Source organism: Phaethon lepturus, unplaced genomic scaffold (genome assembly GCF_000687285.1).
Source record: "Phaethon lepturus isolate BGI_N335 unplaced genomic scaffold, ASM68728v1 scaffold33776, whole genome shotgun sequence".
Lineage (NCBI taxonomy): Eukaryota > Metazoa > Chordata > Aves > Phaethontiformes > Phaethontidae > Phaethon > Phaethon lepturus.
This window is the reverse complement of record NW_010546148.1, coordinates 1-16,358: the sequence shown is the minus strand read 5'-3', so window position 1 is coordinate 16,358 and position 16,358 is coordinate 1. Positions and strand designations below refer to the sequence as shown.

Here is a 16,358-nt window from a genome sequence, read left to right as displayed (position 1 = left end):
TGGCAGAGCAAGGCTGCAAGGCGGGTGTGCTGCAGAAGCATTCCAAGAGGTGCGAGAGGGACGTGAGGGGGTCAGCAGAGCTAGGACGGTGCAGCACGGCAGCCTTGGTCCTCAGCGTCCTGCTCTGGGTGACCCTGCTTGTGCAGGGCGTTGGACAAGGTGACCTCCTTGGGCTCCTTCCCACCTCAGCCCTCCTGTGATGGCAGAACAGGAGGAGTTGAAGCGTTTAACAAAGGTGGGGACTAGGCCACGATGCTGGAAGAAGGGTACAATTGTTTTTAATGGCATAGATTCACTCCTACCCAGTCTCTCATAGTCAAGCCAAAAGTATCTAGTCGAATTCCGGAAAGGAAGCTCTCCTCAGTTGCGTTCACACAGACAAAAGCCTCTCAGCCCCGCACCAAGCAAACCACCATTTCCGCCTTCTTCAGCGCTCAGACAGGTAACGTGGAACAGCCGTGCCCCTGTGGGAACGTAGTTTCAGGCCATTAAGAGGAAACCCATCTCGCATTATTTCTTGGCAGCTTTACTAGGCAGAAAAATACATTTTCTAGGGAAGAGGGTAAAGGTTTAAATTCTCAGAAGTGATTTTATTGTGATGGTTAACCTAAAGGCAAGCAGCTTTTACAGTGTTAGGGTACAGCCTAAGTAAGAGCAGTCACAGCCAGTCTTCACTGGAGAGCAATCTGAATGCTAAATAATGCACCAGGCTTTATTCTTGACAAAACTGGAATTTTCAGTGGAACATTGGGAAGCCTGGCTCAGCCCAAGCACGGATACAAACCATCCAGGTGACAAAATGTCCAGTTGTGGGTTGCCCGATGGTATCACATAACAGACAATCCCGTTGGGAATGTCACTTCGGCAGGAGTACCAAGCCTGGTGGTGTCCTGTGGGCAGCTCTCCCTGCCTGGGTAACGGGCAGCATCTAGGGCATTACGTGCTGGATTTGTTCTAAATGATAGCAACCTTAAATTGTCAGTTAAACACCCTTGGAAGAACATTATAGCTGGAAGTGAAAATTACTGTTACTTGGTTCAACCAACCTCCCTGTAAGGGCAGTCAGCGGGAGGTGAGTGAGGAAAGCTTTTTATGAAGGGTTGGGCAAAGGCTTTGCTAAAGAATGCAATGTTTAATGCTAACTGAACCAATGAAAGAGTCACAAGGGAACTGGAACGTTTAAGCTAATTAAGCCAGCTCACAACCTCTGTGCGTTTGAGGCTGCTTTTGTGCTCTGGAATACAGGAAGCTGGGATTTGTCCGTGGGTCTCAAGTTAACAAATATGGAGAGAAATTAAATGGATGCGGAAACCAGCAGTGTAGGATTGTGTAGTTGTTTACATGTTGTAAGTGCGTAATGGCTGGTTCATGAACATTAAGCTAATGTAGCAATAAGCAGATGAGAGGAAGCGTTAATAAATTGTACAACTTAATTATTTGTTGGAATTTTTGTGTTGCCACGGGGCCATTGGTGGTTTTTGCTTTGGATTCGTTATTCCTGCTCCCTTTGAATGTTTTTTGTGCTTTCCTCTTTTTTTCCCCCGTTTGATTCCCATGATTGATTGCATTTGCTTATTCATTGTGTGTGTTTGGATTCATTGAGTGCTGCCGCTGTTCATCCAGCGGGTCCGTAGGATTTAAGATGATGGAGTATTTCTTATTTGTATTTTTTTTCTTTTAGTTTATCTCAAATTGAGGATGAGCTCACTTACACTGAGAAGTTGTATTAGATTTTTATATTAAATCGTTTCAGAAGCAAATGTGGGAGTCAATGCCTTCATCGGGTGATGAAGGCAAGCTGTGGAAGTTTCACTGTGGAGTTGTTTGTTGTGGATGCAGCTCTTGCATCTCACTTGAGGGAAGCTTACTTACTTGAACTACTCCAACATTTTAGGCTGCTGTTCCAGTGCAGCCTCAGCAGCACAAATGCAGATCGTTATGAGGCGCTGGCAGTGTTAGTCTGGCATAGAACAGTCTGTATGGCGCTTCTTGAAGCAGCAGTAAAGTGGTGGTTCTAACCCTGAGAAATGTGTGTGCCAGCTCTGGCTTTAACCAAGTCCATGTTGTTTTCAGATGGAAAAGACAAAGAAAACTCCAGACCATCTCCTTTCATCCCGAATGAAGACTGTAAAGAAAAAGGTATTTCTTTGGCAGTCCCCCCTGTGAAGATCTTGGCTTTGCCGCAGGTGGAGGAAGCCCAGAAACAGTCCTTCAGAGCCGAGGAGGAGACGGTGCAGCTTGTGCCCCAGCCTCGTGCACAGAAGGCACTGGCCTTGCTGACTCCTTTGCCAGACTCTTTGTTGTTACAAGCGGAGTCCCATGGCAGGAGTGAAGCCTCCTGTGGGGCGGGAGAGGATTGCTGCTGCTTCAGCTTCACCCAGGACTCAGAGGGCAACCGGACCATCGCTCACAGAAATGAGTCCCATTTATTTGCTGGAGAAACGGTTTCAGCGAGCGGCAGCGTAACTTCAGACTGCGGGATAAACAAAGAGGGCCAGCTGCTCCCAGAGGAGGCGAAGACTGGACTGTGTTTCCAACCAAGACTTGGTGCAAACCAGAGTAAGAAACCACACCGATTGAGCAGTGTTAATTCTTTCACTGATTTCTCTGAGACTGAGAATATAAATCCTACTGTAGTGAGAGACAGTACCTGGGCTGCTGGTTTTTACGTATCTCCAAAAAAAACAGCTAGAGCACAGCCTCTGAGAGAGTGCAGCCAGAACGCTGGTGCTGGTTCAGCCAAGGAGCGATGGGCCGGCAAGACGGGACCGAGCAGTCCCTGCAGGCAGTTGTTCACCCAGGATTCGGAGGGGAACAGAGTGATCGCACACGGCTGCCAGACCAGCCCATCTCCTCGCAAGGCCAGTGGCAGCTCTCGCAGGCAGCTGCCAAACTCTCTGTACAAGGGCTGTTCCAGCGATGCTGCAAGCAGGAGCCCAGGCAAACCAGGGGAGCAGCTGTTGGACGTGTGCTATGACGTACTGTTCACGCAGGATTCAGAAGGGAACACAGTGATTAAACACTGACAAGCGACCTTGAATGGGTCGCCTAATGACCTTTTGTGAAGCCTCAGGAAAGCCTTTTTTTGTAAGAAAGCGGTCAGAATTAGGTAAGTGTACCCATTGTTTCTACATATATGGTCTAGCCAGCATATGCAGTAGAGCCTGTGCAACAGGCAGGACCTCTTTGTTCTCTGAGATTTTGCTTTAATAAATAAAATTTTGAAGGAGTATGTTTGTAATGGTTTGACTGTTTCAATCATGATTACAGCCTGTGTGGCTAAGGCCTGGCTTTAGTACTGCCTGGTGTTAACGTAGCATGCTGCTGTTTGGCCTGAAAGCCCACTGCTAACAAACACGTCTGTGTTTCTTAGGATCCTGAAAGTCCAAATTTAAAGGTCTTCTAGGCTGAGCTCCACTCCATGTCTCTCAGGACTGTGGTTGTGCCAGCCCCTGTACGTGACAGCTAGCGTGTGGGGCAGGAAGGGGAGGTCCATCTTTTTCAGCTTGTGTGTCTGTAACTGTGAAAGATGCAGGTGGGATCACAGCACTTAATGGCTCTTGCCAGACGTACCAGAGGTTTAAAGCGAGGAAGACTGTGCCAAAGAGGAGGAATTGTAACAGTGCATCTGTTCTGGGTAAGTCTGAACCGTAATCCCAATGTGGGACTCGTAGCTCTTTCACAGGCGGGGCGCACCACAATGGAGCAGTGTGTGCCCACAAGGGCTTACAGCCGCAGGTTGATGCTGTCGGTCCGGCCCTGGTGAGGTGGAGAGCAGAGCCAGTGAGCACCTGGGCCAGAGGAAGAAGGGGTCAGTACTGGTTTAACTGCCTGTGGCAGCTGCCCCTTTTCCCCAACAGCAGTGGCACTTATTGTACAGTGTGATCCCTGGCTTTTGGAGACGTAGCATTTTGGACAGGCGTGCTTTAGATCGTCTCTGTTTTGAAGCGCAGGGACCAGCTGTTCAAAAACCCCAGGGGTCATGAGCAGCAGACAGCAGCGTCTATCTGCGACCACAATCATGCTCCAGAACAACAGCCTGCTTTGTCAGCAGCAACTGCCCTGTTTTTTTGTGTTTATTTTTTTTTTTTAAATGTTGAGTATGTCTTTAACACTGTGAGTGTTGCCTTTTAAGCTATCTTTACTTTCCCATTGGGACACAATTTTGGTACAATAGACCAAACTGGAGTTACGTCATACCCAGAAGTTAACTGCTCTGATATTTTGATAATTGCATCCAGCCGGCATACAGAGCATGTGTGCAGGAGCAGGGACTCTTGGTTACAGCTCCATCTTATCACAGAATATGAGGTTGGAAAGGACCTCAAGGATCATCTGGTCCAACCTTTCAGTCTTCTCTGTAGACAGGTGTATTCCCACCACATCATTACCCAGAGGAGCCTTGTTGGGACAGAGAATGAGAATGATTGTATCATCCGTTGGAAAGGATGTGCATCAGAGAGACAAAGAGCTGTAGGCAACTCCCTGTAAAACGGATTAAGTTGTAAATGCTATTTCTGCTCCCACTCGCTGGGTAGCAGAGGCAATTACAAGCCTTTCTCTCACTTTTAAGGTGGGCGTGATGGTTTAATTTTTCAAGGGCTGAGGGCTTGGTGGGTTAAGAAAATCCTTGGCATCTGGCTTCATTCATCTGCAGCACCACCAGCCAATGCTTCAGCTGCAGCAGCTGAAATTCTGCACCCCAACCTGCCCAAGATACAAGCACCACTGCTGACATGTTTGGACATATGCATCTTAATAACATCGAGGACAACCATTGTCTTATTAAGGCTCCATTTTATATAAAGGAAAAAAATCATACTTTAACTACAGCCATGAGGAACATTGCAGAGAATGTGCAGCTGAAGGAAACCTCTTCAGTTACTGAGAACTGTAGCCATAGACAATGCCAAGTTCCTTCTTCCCTTTCATCCGGTAGCAGCTCTGGTGGTGGGTGCTTGGCTCTTAGCGTTGGTGGTTCAATAAATAGACCTTTTGAATGCTAAATAAAATACATTATCTGAATACAAGGACTATTAATGAAACATTAAATTACTGGCAAGAAATTAAGGCCATTCTGTCATGCAACTGTGGGGATAATTTGTGAGTGAAGAAATACCCAGGGCACACTAAAACCAGCGGGCATCCGATATGACTGAGTGGTTTGATCATTGACTGCAGTTTCATCCTGCCATTAGGCTGGTGCCTTTTACCACTGCGATTCAACAACCTCGTCAACACTGGAAGCATTAATTAGCTTATTCTCGGTAGCTCTGTACCATACTCGGAACGGAGACAGACCTGGATGTTTGACATCCATTTATACTGGAAATTGGTAACTAGTTATATTGTAACAGACTGTTATAAGTTAATGCTTAATTTAACCTAAGGAAAAGTGTAGGTAGAAAGAACATCATCCGGCAGCACTCATTGCACTCTTTTTACAAGATCCTTATCAATAATCAACATCAAAATACAGGTGGAAAAGAATTTCCATCTTCTTAAAAAGTTTCTTCTTAAATACACCAATACATGGAAAACACATCAAATCCGTAGGGTCTTTCCTAAGTAAGTGTCCAGTGCAGAAACCATTTCTAATTAATAAAAGAGGCAAAAGGCTCAATCCTTAGGAAGGCAGCTACTGTGGAGAAAATTCTGGGAGCATAACTCTTTTGATTACAGAGTTTAATAACAGTAACATCATTTCTCCTTCAGGGCCAGATCTTCATCCTTTAGGGCAAATTTTCTCCTCAGAACTTCGGCTATAAGAATGGCAGGGTCTTCCTCCTTCACTGAAGTTCGGGTTCTACGTGGAAGACAAAAGCACAGTGTGTTAGTGGGGAAAAGTGCCAAACTGATGGTTGACAGCTCTGGTTATAGAGTCTTTCAAGTATTGTTCCACAGCCTTTTGTCACAAGTGGAGGAGGTACACGAACACCACCACCAACCAACAAAAAGTAGCTAAAAATTCAGACCTTCCATGTTGGCTTAGAAAACCTGGAGCTTATTTTGTGGATCAAGGGCTATCCTGAAAATCTCAGCATCAAAACTCTTTAATTTTTATTCAACTGTGTTATTAACAAGTAGGTAAAACAAAACTCCTTTCATTATTTACAGCCTATGTCCCCTCAGTATAAATCTACAAGTGAATCTACAAGTTTGAGTTGAAGTCCTGGAACTATTTTTTTTCCATGAATTTTGCTACAGAATGGATATATGCTTTCATATTTAAAGACGGGTAATTACAGGAATTTTAAAGGAGGGCTAGTATAACATTTCCTTCCACTTAGCTACTGCACATGAGTTTTTCTGGAGCATTCTATTATCAAAGCATCTTGTCTCCTTCAACAAATTCAGACAAGCAGTTCACATCAGAAGTGAGGAGGTTTTTTTACAGGACTCCAAAACCCAGTTCTTTTTCCTTAGGTGTCATGAATTATTCCCTAAGGTTTTGTTCAGAACCTGCAATAATAAATGTGGGGTTTTTTTGTTTTTGTTTTAAATAGTTGAAGTCCTCCCTTGGTCAGAAAACATTATGGGTGTTTTAAACATTCCTAAAAGAATAAGTCTCCCTGAAGTATTTCCATATGTGTTCAGGAGGGGCTTGTTCTCAGATTAACAGGCAAGGCTTTTAGTAAGCTGCGTTAAGAGCCGTTGAGCTACTCTGGGGTAACCCTTAGCCCTATCAGCTTTGTTTGACGCAAGTTCTTAATTGCATAAATGCATCACAATTTAAAAGATGATTTTGTAGCCAGAAACATGCCTTTGATGTCCTCCAGACAGGACTGTTCCTTCTGAAAAGGGTGGAAAGACAGACAGGGTGATACAGGGTCTGGAGCCCTCCCCAAACTGCTCCTGAGGATTCAGCGTTACTCAAGTACCCCTCAGCTGCCTTGGCAGAGGCACATGGGGGGAGGAACCGAAGCAGCCGGAGGCGGCAGTGACACCAACAGCAGCGATGAGGGACAGCACTGACGCAGCCTCAAGATGTGTGATCACAAGGGAAAACTCTCCCACGATGAGTGAGGAGACAGATAACCCACGCCGGGGTGAGAAAAGGAAGATCTACCGAAGGGTACCAATGTCCTACAGCGAGGCACAACCAGCAGCAGACCATGGAGCACCAGCATTCAACTGCAGCGTCTCAGCCCTTTGCAGCCACTCAAAGGGCCAAGGAAATAATTACGGGCAAATTAATTTGTTCAGTCCCGTAAGAGCAGTACTTACAAGTGAAAGTGTACTCACAGTCCGAGCAGCTCCTCACGCTACCTGTCTTTAACCCCAGCCTGAGCGCACGGCTCAGCAGGCACACCTCTCGGCTGCTCCCCTCGCAGAGGGCGGCCCAGACACTTTTACAGCCTCTATTTCACATTTGTTGAAACACGCACATTTCTGCGTTTCTCACTCATCCCTGAAGCTTCCAAGGTTGTGTTTAAGCACCGAGTCCTAAACAGGAGCATCAGAGAAGCAGCTATGTAGTTATCTCGTTAAGCATCATTTGGTACCTTCATCCACTTAAAGAGTACGTGATCCTTACTTAAAAGGAATAAGGAGTTACGAGTGCTACATACCTACACTCGCAAAACTGCTCTGCATAACCTAACAGCTGTGAGTACAGCTGTAGAACATGGGGCTGCTCACACAACTGCATCGACACTAGAGGATTGTGCCTAGGAATTAAAGCTCATCCAGTAACGAGCATGAGTGATTTATTTAAACCTCATCTTTCAACTACCTGTGATTCTTCAAACAGCTTTCATCAAGCTGTAATAACCGTATCCTAAAATGTCACTGATGGCTGTAGGAGGCACATTAGAGGCTGAGATAAAGAAACAGATGCAAGGAAAACGGTTCAGCTCCAGCAAGAGACAGTCTTGAGCTTTTTTGTTAAAGTGTTCCTAGCCTTGACGCAAGCAGCAGCAGCAGCATGACCCAGCTCCCGGCTGATCAGTCAAGCTGTTGCAAGGGGAAAAAAGGGTCCCGGTGATTCAGTTCCTTTGCTCACTGCACCCCAGCAAGGAGGGATTTGGCAGCACAGGTATTCTACAGCACAAAATCCTTGCTCTCCCCCATCTCCTGTAACGTTAAAAAGAATCAAGGCTCTTGGTAAATCCTTTCTTTGCGCACAGGCCACCTCTCCCGCTCACCCATTCACACGGCTTCTCTCTCAGGGTAACCGTGAGATCAAATACTCATGCGTTATTAGCTGTTCTCACACATTCTGTCGAGGAAATGAATGTAAAATTGTGACCCATTACACTGCAACGTTCCCCGTCACCCACGTGCTGCCTTTCACAGCCTCCCCCCAGTCAGCACCTGGCTCCTCAGGATTCTGTCAGTGCTGGCAGGAGCCTTGCTGGCACATCCAGGCATGGATAAACGCCTCGGATTTCTCTATTTGTACAAGTTTTTCCTGCACCACCCCCCCCCCAATAATGCACCTTCCCCTATCTTCATCTGGCACAGAGGGAGTCTGCTTCCACAGAAGGCTGACATACCAGTCTGCACTAATTAAAAGATTGATAATTACATTGTTACGTGTGAATGCTTAGTCGTAGAGGTTCACATGTTTCTGATAAAGTTCTGTCACACCATGAAGCATCTGCAAGCTTTTCTGGATTTAATATGGCACAGTTACAGACTGAACAGGTAAGTTATCTAAAGCCTGAGCCAACGTGGCTGAGTCACACAAAACAGCAGAATTTTTCTTGCAATTTCTCTCTTCCTTTCCCTAATAATTCAAAATTATGTTTGGATGCCCAAAGCACTGCTTTGCAATTCACCTGTGGTCCACAAATACTACTCACCCCCAAGAAAGATTACAGGCATTTATATAAAGCAAGTGAGTGTTTCAGTTTTGAGTAATATTTAACACTTAGGAAAACAAGAGCAAAAGGCTATGTGGCCTGAATTATGGATGTGTAGTGCTGCACTGACAATCTGGATGCAAGCTGAACATAGTTCTCTCATTTGACTATATAATTTTTTCAGTGCTAAGGATTTAATTTCTTTTCAACTGAATTAGGCATAGAAATTGTGAACAGCCATCACACAACATGTTATTTTTGGCCGCCAGGAATCCTACTCACACAACATAATGGCTGGATAGATCTTTGGGTTGAAAAATGTGGAAACTGAACTTTATCACTGTGATTTCACACGTAAGATGAAGGCCATACCACTGACACTAAAGAAGCTACTTTATCAGCTGGGCAGAATCCTGTTGCAGCTATGCAGCAGCTGGCACATCGGCAGCTCGAGGTGTTCTCACAATCAGTGTGTAAACTCATCCTGAGACAAGCCAAAACTGCCCACGCTCAGAGCTGGGCCAGATGCAAAAGCCGAGAAGCCGAAAAGCTCCGCGTGTTAATTCCTGTATGTGCCATGCTGAAAGCGCTGCCGAGCTTCCCAACCACTTGGGTCTGCCAAGATGGTCCAAGCACCAGCACCTGGAACCACCGCAAGCAGAGAGCGGAGCGTGATCCTCACCCCAACGGTTGCCAGTGCATACGGGTCTGGTTTTCATCAGGCTAAACACAAGCTTTTTTTGTAAGTGAACAAGCTGAAACAGCCAAACATTGTGATGTTTAAGTTCCCTGCCACTGCTTTCTATCCAGGCAGGTAAGCCATCATTAAAAAAAACAAACCCTCAGAAACATGTTAGCAAGTTCTGCTATAAACAGGTATTTCCCCGCTGTGAATCATGAATACAGAGCAGCACCAAAAAGCAGTGCATGCAATGTCCAGTGTCTACGATGATTTGACAGACCACAAAAAGACAAACTTTGAAAAAGAAAATAAAATCGAGAGAGTTCAGGAAGCACTTACAAGTCTTTGCTCTGCTTCATCCTATGAATGTCTTTAAGAATGCCCATCATGTCTGCAAAACTGCTGGCCTTCGAAAGAGACACAGAATCTTCCTCGTCGGGATCCTTTGGGTCTGGTTTACAACACTCGGAGGTTGCAGAACAAAGCATGGAGACTGATGGGAGCTCGGGGCTTTCAAGTTCTGCCTCCTCCTCTGTGATATCGCTAATGACAAAGGAAGTTGTAGATTGGAAAGAGGGTCCAAAACAAGGTAAAGGAGAAGATGCATTTGAACTTCCTGGAGATAATAGATCTGGTGTTAATGAAGCAGAAGCTGAAAAAGAAAACAATACAGGTGGATAGTTAAACCCATACCAAACCATGTAGGTAGTTTTTTCCTCAAAGCAAGAGAATATAAATCAAGAGGCATCATCAGCCAGCTCTTCCCCCATGCTATGAGAAAAGCAATTCATCATAGTCTCTGTCACCCTCCATGCCCACTCTGCTTCCTGTGACACCATGTCACAACGCAAGATCTTCTCCAGTACCTTTTATCCCACCAACCCCCCATTCTTATTGTACCCATCACCGTATCACCCATCACTGTATCACCCCTCCAGTTCAAACACTGCACCCCGACCCTGCACAAGTCAGGTAATGTTTACTTTTCCTGGTTTTACAGATAAGAAATGGAGGAACAGAGATAAGAAGTGGAGGAACAGAGATTTAGCTGCTGCTCAGGGTCACAGAGGAAGGCTGTGTCAGAACTTGGGTCTTAATTGTCTTAACTATTCTCCTCTTGTTCTTCACCGCAATGAGAACCACTTGCCTTTCTTTTCCTTTCAGACCCCCATAACCATTATGCCTGGTGAGAACAGGCAGAGCTGGTTCAGGAGCTCCGGCATTTTACACTAGATGGTCCCAGCAATTCACTCTGTGACTGCAGGCATTCTCACCTTTTTGCTTCCCATCGCCATCTATAAAATGAGAATTCCACTATTCCCTAGTCCCCAGGAAAGATGGGATTTATTTGCTCATGCTTTAAAATGCAGTGAGGATAAGAACAGCTATGTAAATTCCAAGTGTTATTAAGTGAAAATGAGTCAGGTATTTCCAGTGTAAAACACTAAGGGAAAAAATCAAAAACCCAGAAAAATGCTTAGTGCACATCTCCTTGAAAGAACCCTCCTGTATTGAAAACAAACTGTACCTTAAAGCACTAATGCCCTTGGCCTCAAGAGTAAACTTGTAGCTAATTATCAATTTCCAATTAAGAGATTTCTCTAACAGTATATAATAAAGCAGATTGCACAATATTTCTTTTTTGACATCGATCTTTCCAAAATAAGCCTGCTAAACAGTTATCTCCTCCATCAGATTACTGAGCTACAGCCGGGCCCTAAATCACAGCTCCCCGTTATTGACTCGGAGGATGCGAAGTCAATACGAACTGTTCTCAAATGCCAGCTGATAACAACCGGTCTCACTGCCAAGTAAAGAGGGAAAGAAAAAGGTATTAAATGATTAAATCATCTTTTTTCCCACCTGGACCTCTAATTTTCCTTGTTATTATTCTCCTTGAATTAAAATGGATTTTTCTAGTACACAGCTTGAGCAACTGTAGAGCTGAGACAGAACTTAGAAGGAAAAAGCACAGAATTCCAATTCAGTTGTTCCTCTGATCTTGCACGAAGAAGAAAGGACACACACAGCCTTGCTCAAAGGGACATCTGTGATGCCTTGTTTTACGCTTATTCCCTGCAGAGTTGAGGGTAACGTGGCTCCCTCATCCCCAGACGGTTTCATTTTACCACGCTGCTGTTAAGAGTCGAGGCATGTGGCATACAGGATCCCACGTACTGTGACGGGACCGAAGATGACAAGAAACATGAGCATGTGCATTATCTCACAACAGCCCCTTACCATGGAAGTGAAGAAATATTTCACCCCATCTAAATACAACTTCACATGCTAAAAGTGTCATCTATATCCTCATGTGGTGGCGTATATATTTACACTATTGACATCAAACAGAGTCCACTGGCCATCACACAGAACCGAAAAAGAACCCAAGCCGCTCATGTAGAAACCAGCATTTCAACCAATTCAAACAACTCTGTTTCAATGTTCAAATGCGTTTATGGCTCGTGGATAGCTGGACTAAATACAGGCAGTCATTAAAGCTGCAAGTCCCTTGGGGCCATAATAATCAGACAATCACATCGTCTTTCACATGTCCCAAGAGATTTGGTCTCGTGCACACGCTATGCAGTGCGGCGCAAAGTAGCAGTCTGGGAATTTAAGAAAATATTTGCTTTCAGATGTAGGATAAGGAAGGTTTCATCAGCCATTATTACCCATCATAAACAGGAATTAACCTGCACTATATCATTTCAAGTGTAGCACAATCCTGTTTTGGTATTTTTTTGCTTGTTGGTTTGGTTATTTTTAAATAAAGGGAAGAATTATAGGTCCTTCTTTTCCTCTTGGAAGCAGCCATAACAAAGCTGTTGCCTTGGCCATTGGCAAAAGTATTCTGCAAGAAAGTTTTTAAGAAAAACTGTCTTCAAGAAGGACTAAATTCCTTTAGTTTGCAAAACTGTTCAACGTTTTTTGAGTTGGGAGATCAACAACTCTGCCTTCTGAATACTCCATAAATAGATACCAAGGTGTTTCTATCTTACTAGTTTCCATACTCCAAACCAGCCACTGTTGCGGCAAGACTTATAGAACCACCTGGATTTGGATCCTACCAAACATCATCATATTTTCAGAGCTGAGTACACAGGAAAAGCCATGAAAGGAAGAGAAGTAAAAACTCTTTCCTCACAGTTCAGCTTTGTGGCTAAAACATGGCTTTTAACTGCATACAATTTTACTAAAAGAAAGAAAAAACTGGGTTCAGCTAGTCTTTTCCCCAAATACCTTATTTGCTATGGAAATGGCAATGTCATTTTCACAACAGAAACAAACACTAATATCTCACTCCTACCCAAATCAAGACATAACTCTCGCACTCGTGGCTGACTTGGAGCAGGAATGTCAAGAACACACTACATGTTTTCATCAAACAAGGTGCTCGAGATGAGGCGACTTCCAGATCAAATGCAGCAAATGCAGTCACAAAGCAGCACTTGGCATTTCTTAAAAACAAAGTGGAATCCTCCAACGAAACAGATGCAAACATCTAAAGACAGAACCAGCACTGAGCTGACACCAAAGATGGTTTTCCACGAAAGGGAGCCACAGCTCTGGTGGAAAAACCACAGCAAGTCTGGTCTGTATGGAGGAAATGACATGGGTCACTAATTCAGCCCGTCTTGTTCAACCCCAAAAAGCTCATTATATTCCTACCTGACTCTGCAGCAACTATTTTAGCTATCTGACTCCGAAGGTGACTCAGCTCGTCCTGGAGCTCTGTTGTTCGGCTCAGCGCTGGTAAACCAGGTTTCTTCAAGGCGAGCAGCTTCTCCTCCTGCTTCCTCAGGTTGGGGACTGAAGCATTTCGCTGTATAACAGTGAAGGGACTCGGCTTCCACTTGTGCTTCAGCGGCCGAGTGTCGCTTCTACAGGACAAAAACCCATTGGTCATTTACAAGGTCCAGACCCCTCCGTGACAACAATGCTCAGCAACGCTCTCCAGCTCAGGACACCGGGCCTGAGTCAAGCCCCTGCACCACTATGCTGTATGTACCCCTCTATGTACCCCCATACGGTGCTGCTGTATGTGCCCTTCTGCATTACAGGGAATAGGAGGCCTGTCACAGAAATCACGACCCAACGGCACAAGATGTGGTGAGAGGACGCGGAAACAAAAGTCATTTCCCTCCCGGAAACTGTGTCTTCGTTTCCAGGGTGGGTGCACATGGGAAATGTCACTTACCCACTACCTTTTGCCACTGATTTCAAAGTCCATTTTATCTTTCACGAGATACCTGTTACTACTGCCTAGCTTTAAGGACAAAAGTTCAACTGACCAGAACCGAACTCCTGGGGGGCAGAATATTTCAGTCCTGGGAGAACTCAACTCTTTAACTTTCCAACCAGAAAATACCACGGATCAGGGGGGTTACTCTGCACAGATCTTTCAGTGAGTAAAAGATGGCATGGCACTTCCTACAGGAATTCCTCCTGGGGTCCTTTGTCCAATTTTCTTTTTAGCTGTCGCTTGTGAAAAATGTCTTTCAACAGGCACTTGTATCAGACCTTCAGAGGACTGGAAGTTGTGATCATTTGATCAATGACTGGCCTAGGCTGTGCAAAATAATCCATCGTATAAAAATAAGGATCAGCAGACACAAAGGGGAAACCAACCGGACTCTGGCATATGTTTCTTCGTCATCTGCTGCTATCCACACAATGTCTGCCAAGGTGGGGACTGGAGGGACATCATTTAAATAGAGCTCCGAAACATTTGGTAGAACCTAAAAAGAAGAAAGTTACATATTAAGGAGACAGTGGTCCTGTCTCCTGAAGCCACCTCAGATGTGCTGTACTGGCTGTCAGAGCCTTCCTCCTCTGCACCAGGCGGGCAGCTGCGTCTGTCGGATGTGTGACAGCAACACCATTTGGCTTATGGAAACGTAGCGCTTCTGTGTGTTGGCTTCTGCACGTGTTCTTGGGTGCACTGGTGTGTTACTGTGCCCTGCAAGGCTGAACAGCAAGGCAGTGAAGGGATACTTGATACAGCTTAGTATGCTGCCAAGGCCACGTGCAACACTTTGCTACTACAAGTCCCAGCGCTGTCCTTCAGCTTAAACAGTGACGTAAGCGTTTCCATAAACCTTGTTTTACTGTTTAGGAAACACAGGCCCAGAGGGCATGTGGCTTGCTGGAGGTCACACAACAAAGCACTAGTCCAGCAACTCCATGGTTCTGTCTCCTCTTGCTTGCTAACCCAGTCCACACACGCGATTTGAAGAGGTATTTTCCTCAAATTGCCAATGATCACTTCACAAGAACAGAATTTCAAAAACAAAAGAAATAAAAATCTTAAAATTAACTATACTGCTACACGAGTTTTGTGACTGCAATTCTGCAGACACATGTGGCTGACAGAACGGCAGCTCGTGACAGCGCCCTGTCTTGCTCAAGAACAGCAGCTTCCTCTACGTGATCACCAAACCCCTTACGAGTTCGCTTACCTCAAAGGTTGCTCTGGGACAGGGTTTTAAAGGGAGGTTTGACCCGATCCTCCTCACAACGCTGCGTGCTGAGCCATGGGGTTTGTTCTGCCAGATGGGGATTGTCTACAAGAAGCCATGTGATATAATTAGTACTTCTTAAAATTTATTAAATTGGAAATTGTCATATACAATCTACTCAGGAGCTCTGATCTCTGACTTTTTATTTGTGGAGTAACACTTTTAATTGGGAACCTGCTGATGACTAAGGTACTCATTCCATAAAACTGTTTCAGCTGAACGTACATGAAAGCCACTTATTACAGGGCATTTTAAACATGGGTGTAGTACTTTCAGGGCTGAAAACTAAAAGCAGGCAGTAAGAGACACTGAGCTCCACATGACAGGCATACCAAAAGGATGAAAGCAGTGTCACATGAGGGCCCTGGAAGAAAAATTAAATCAGAAGAAAGTCTCATTTAAAGGAACACTCTCACTTCCACATGATCATAGAATCATACAATAGTTTGGGTGGGAAGGGACCTTTCAAGGCCATCTAGTCACACCCCCCTGCCATGAGCAGGGACATCTTCAACCAGAGCAGGTTGCTCACAGCCCCGTCCAGCCTGACCTGGGATGTTCCCAGGGATGGGACATCCACCACCTCTCTGGGCAACCTGGGCCAGGGTTTCACCACCCTTATGGTGAAACATTTCTTCCTTCCGTCTAGTCTGAATCTCCCCTCTTTTAGTTTAAAACCATTACCCCTTGCCCTAGCGCTACGGGCCCTGCTAAAAAGTCTGTCCCCATCTTTCTTCTAAGCCCCTTTTAAGTACCTTCTGATCTTTAATACAAGCAGCACTGATAAGGCTGTGAACGTTTCTTGGATGATGGAAAAGTGACAAAGTGCATTCAATGCCTTGTCAGCCATCTGAGGGCTGACAAGAACAGCTTTGGAAGGCATTTTCAGAAAGAGCAAATGCTTTAGTGGTCTCTGGATACTGCTGAAATGGATTCAAAAGGTGAAGTGCTCTGTCCTTTGACCGTCTAACCCTCTGCCCTCACAGGCTCTTGTGTCAGGAGGCAGCACAAGACTCTGGACAGCAAATTACCACAATGACAAACCGGAATCCAAGCAAGTTATTTCACTCAGTCGACCAGCAAATCCATTAACTTATTTATTGCTGGAGCTTGTTATGCACACAATGCCTGAACGTCGGCCTTGTGCAGTTCGATTTAAAATCCCTGATGTGTATTTTAAATTGAATCTCCGAGCTGGGAGTGCACTGACCGCTGTGACGGCCCTCTGGCTACCGGCCACGGGAGAGCCGGGGGGAGGGAAGGGCCCCGGGGGGGAGGGAAGGGCCGCAGGGTGCCCGCCGGCCGAGGGAGCCCTTTCGGGCGGCGCTTACGCTCACGGAGTCCGCC

The 16,358-nt window shown here is 45.4% G+C and overlaps 2 protein-coding genes across 2 annotated transcripts; one reads left to right on the top strand and one right to left on the bottom strand.

Moving 5' to 3' along the window:
* Nucleotides 1–306: 306 nt before the first annotated feature.
* Nucleotides 307–3,026, top strand: LOC104622428 (aurora kinase A and ninein-interacting protein-like; the record flags this gene model as incomplete). The annotated part of the gene is made up of 2 exons (XM_010289205.1): nucleotides 307–442; nucleotides 2,074–3,026. Coding segments are annotated over 2 exons (1,089 nt in total), but the record flags the coding sequence as incomplete, so codon positions are not given.
* Nucleotides 3,027–5,346: 2,320 nt separating this feature from the next.
* MTFR1L (mitochondrial fission regulator 1-like) lies at nucleotides 5,347–15,894 on the bottom strand. Its single transcript, XM_010289204.1, has 6 exons — nucleotides 15,880–15,894; nucleotides 14,952–15,056; nucleotides 14,122–14,231; nucleotides 13,162–13,373; nucleotides 9,829–10,141; nucleotides 5,347–5,806 (listed from the first exon to the last, which is right to left on the bottom strand). The coding sequence occupies exons 1-6, from the start codon at nucleotides 15,892–15,894 to the stop codon at nucleotides 5,701–5,703; spliced, it is 861 nt and encodes a 286-aa protein (XP_010287506.1). The 3' UTR covers nucleotides 5,347–5,700.
* Between the last annotated feature and the right edge of the window lie 464 nt (nucleotides 15,895–16,358).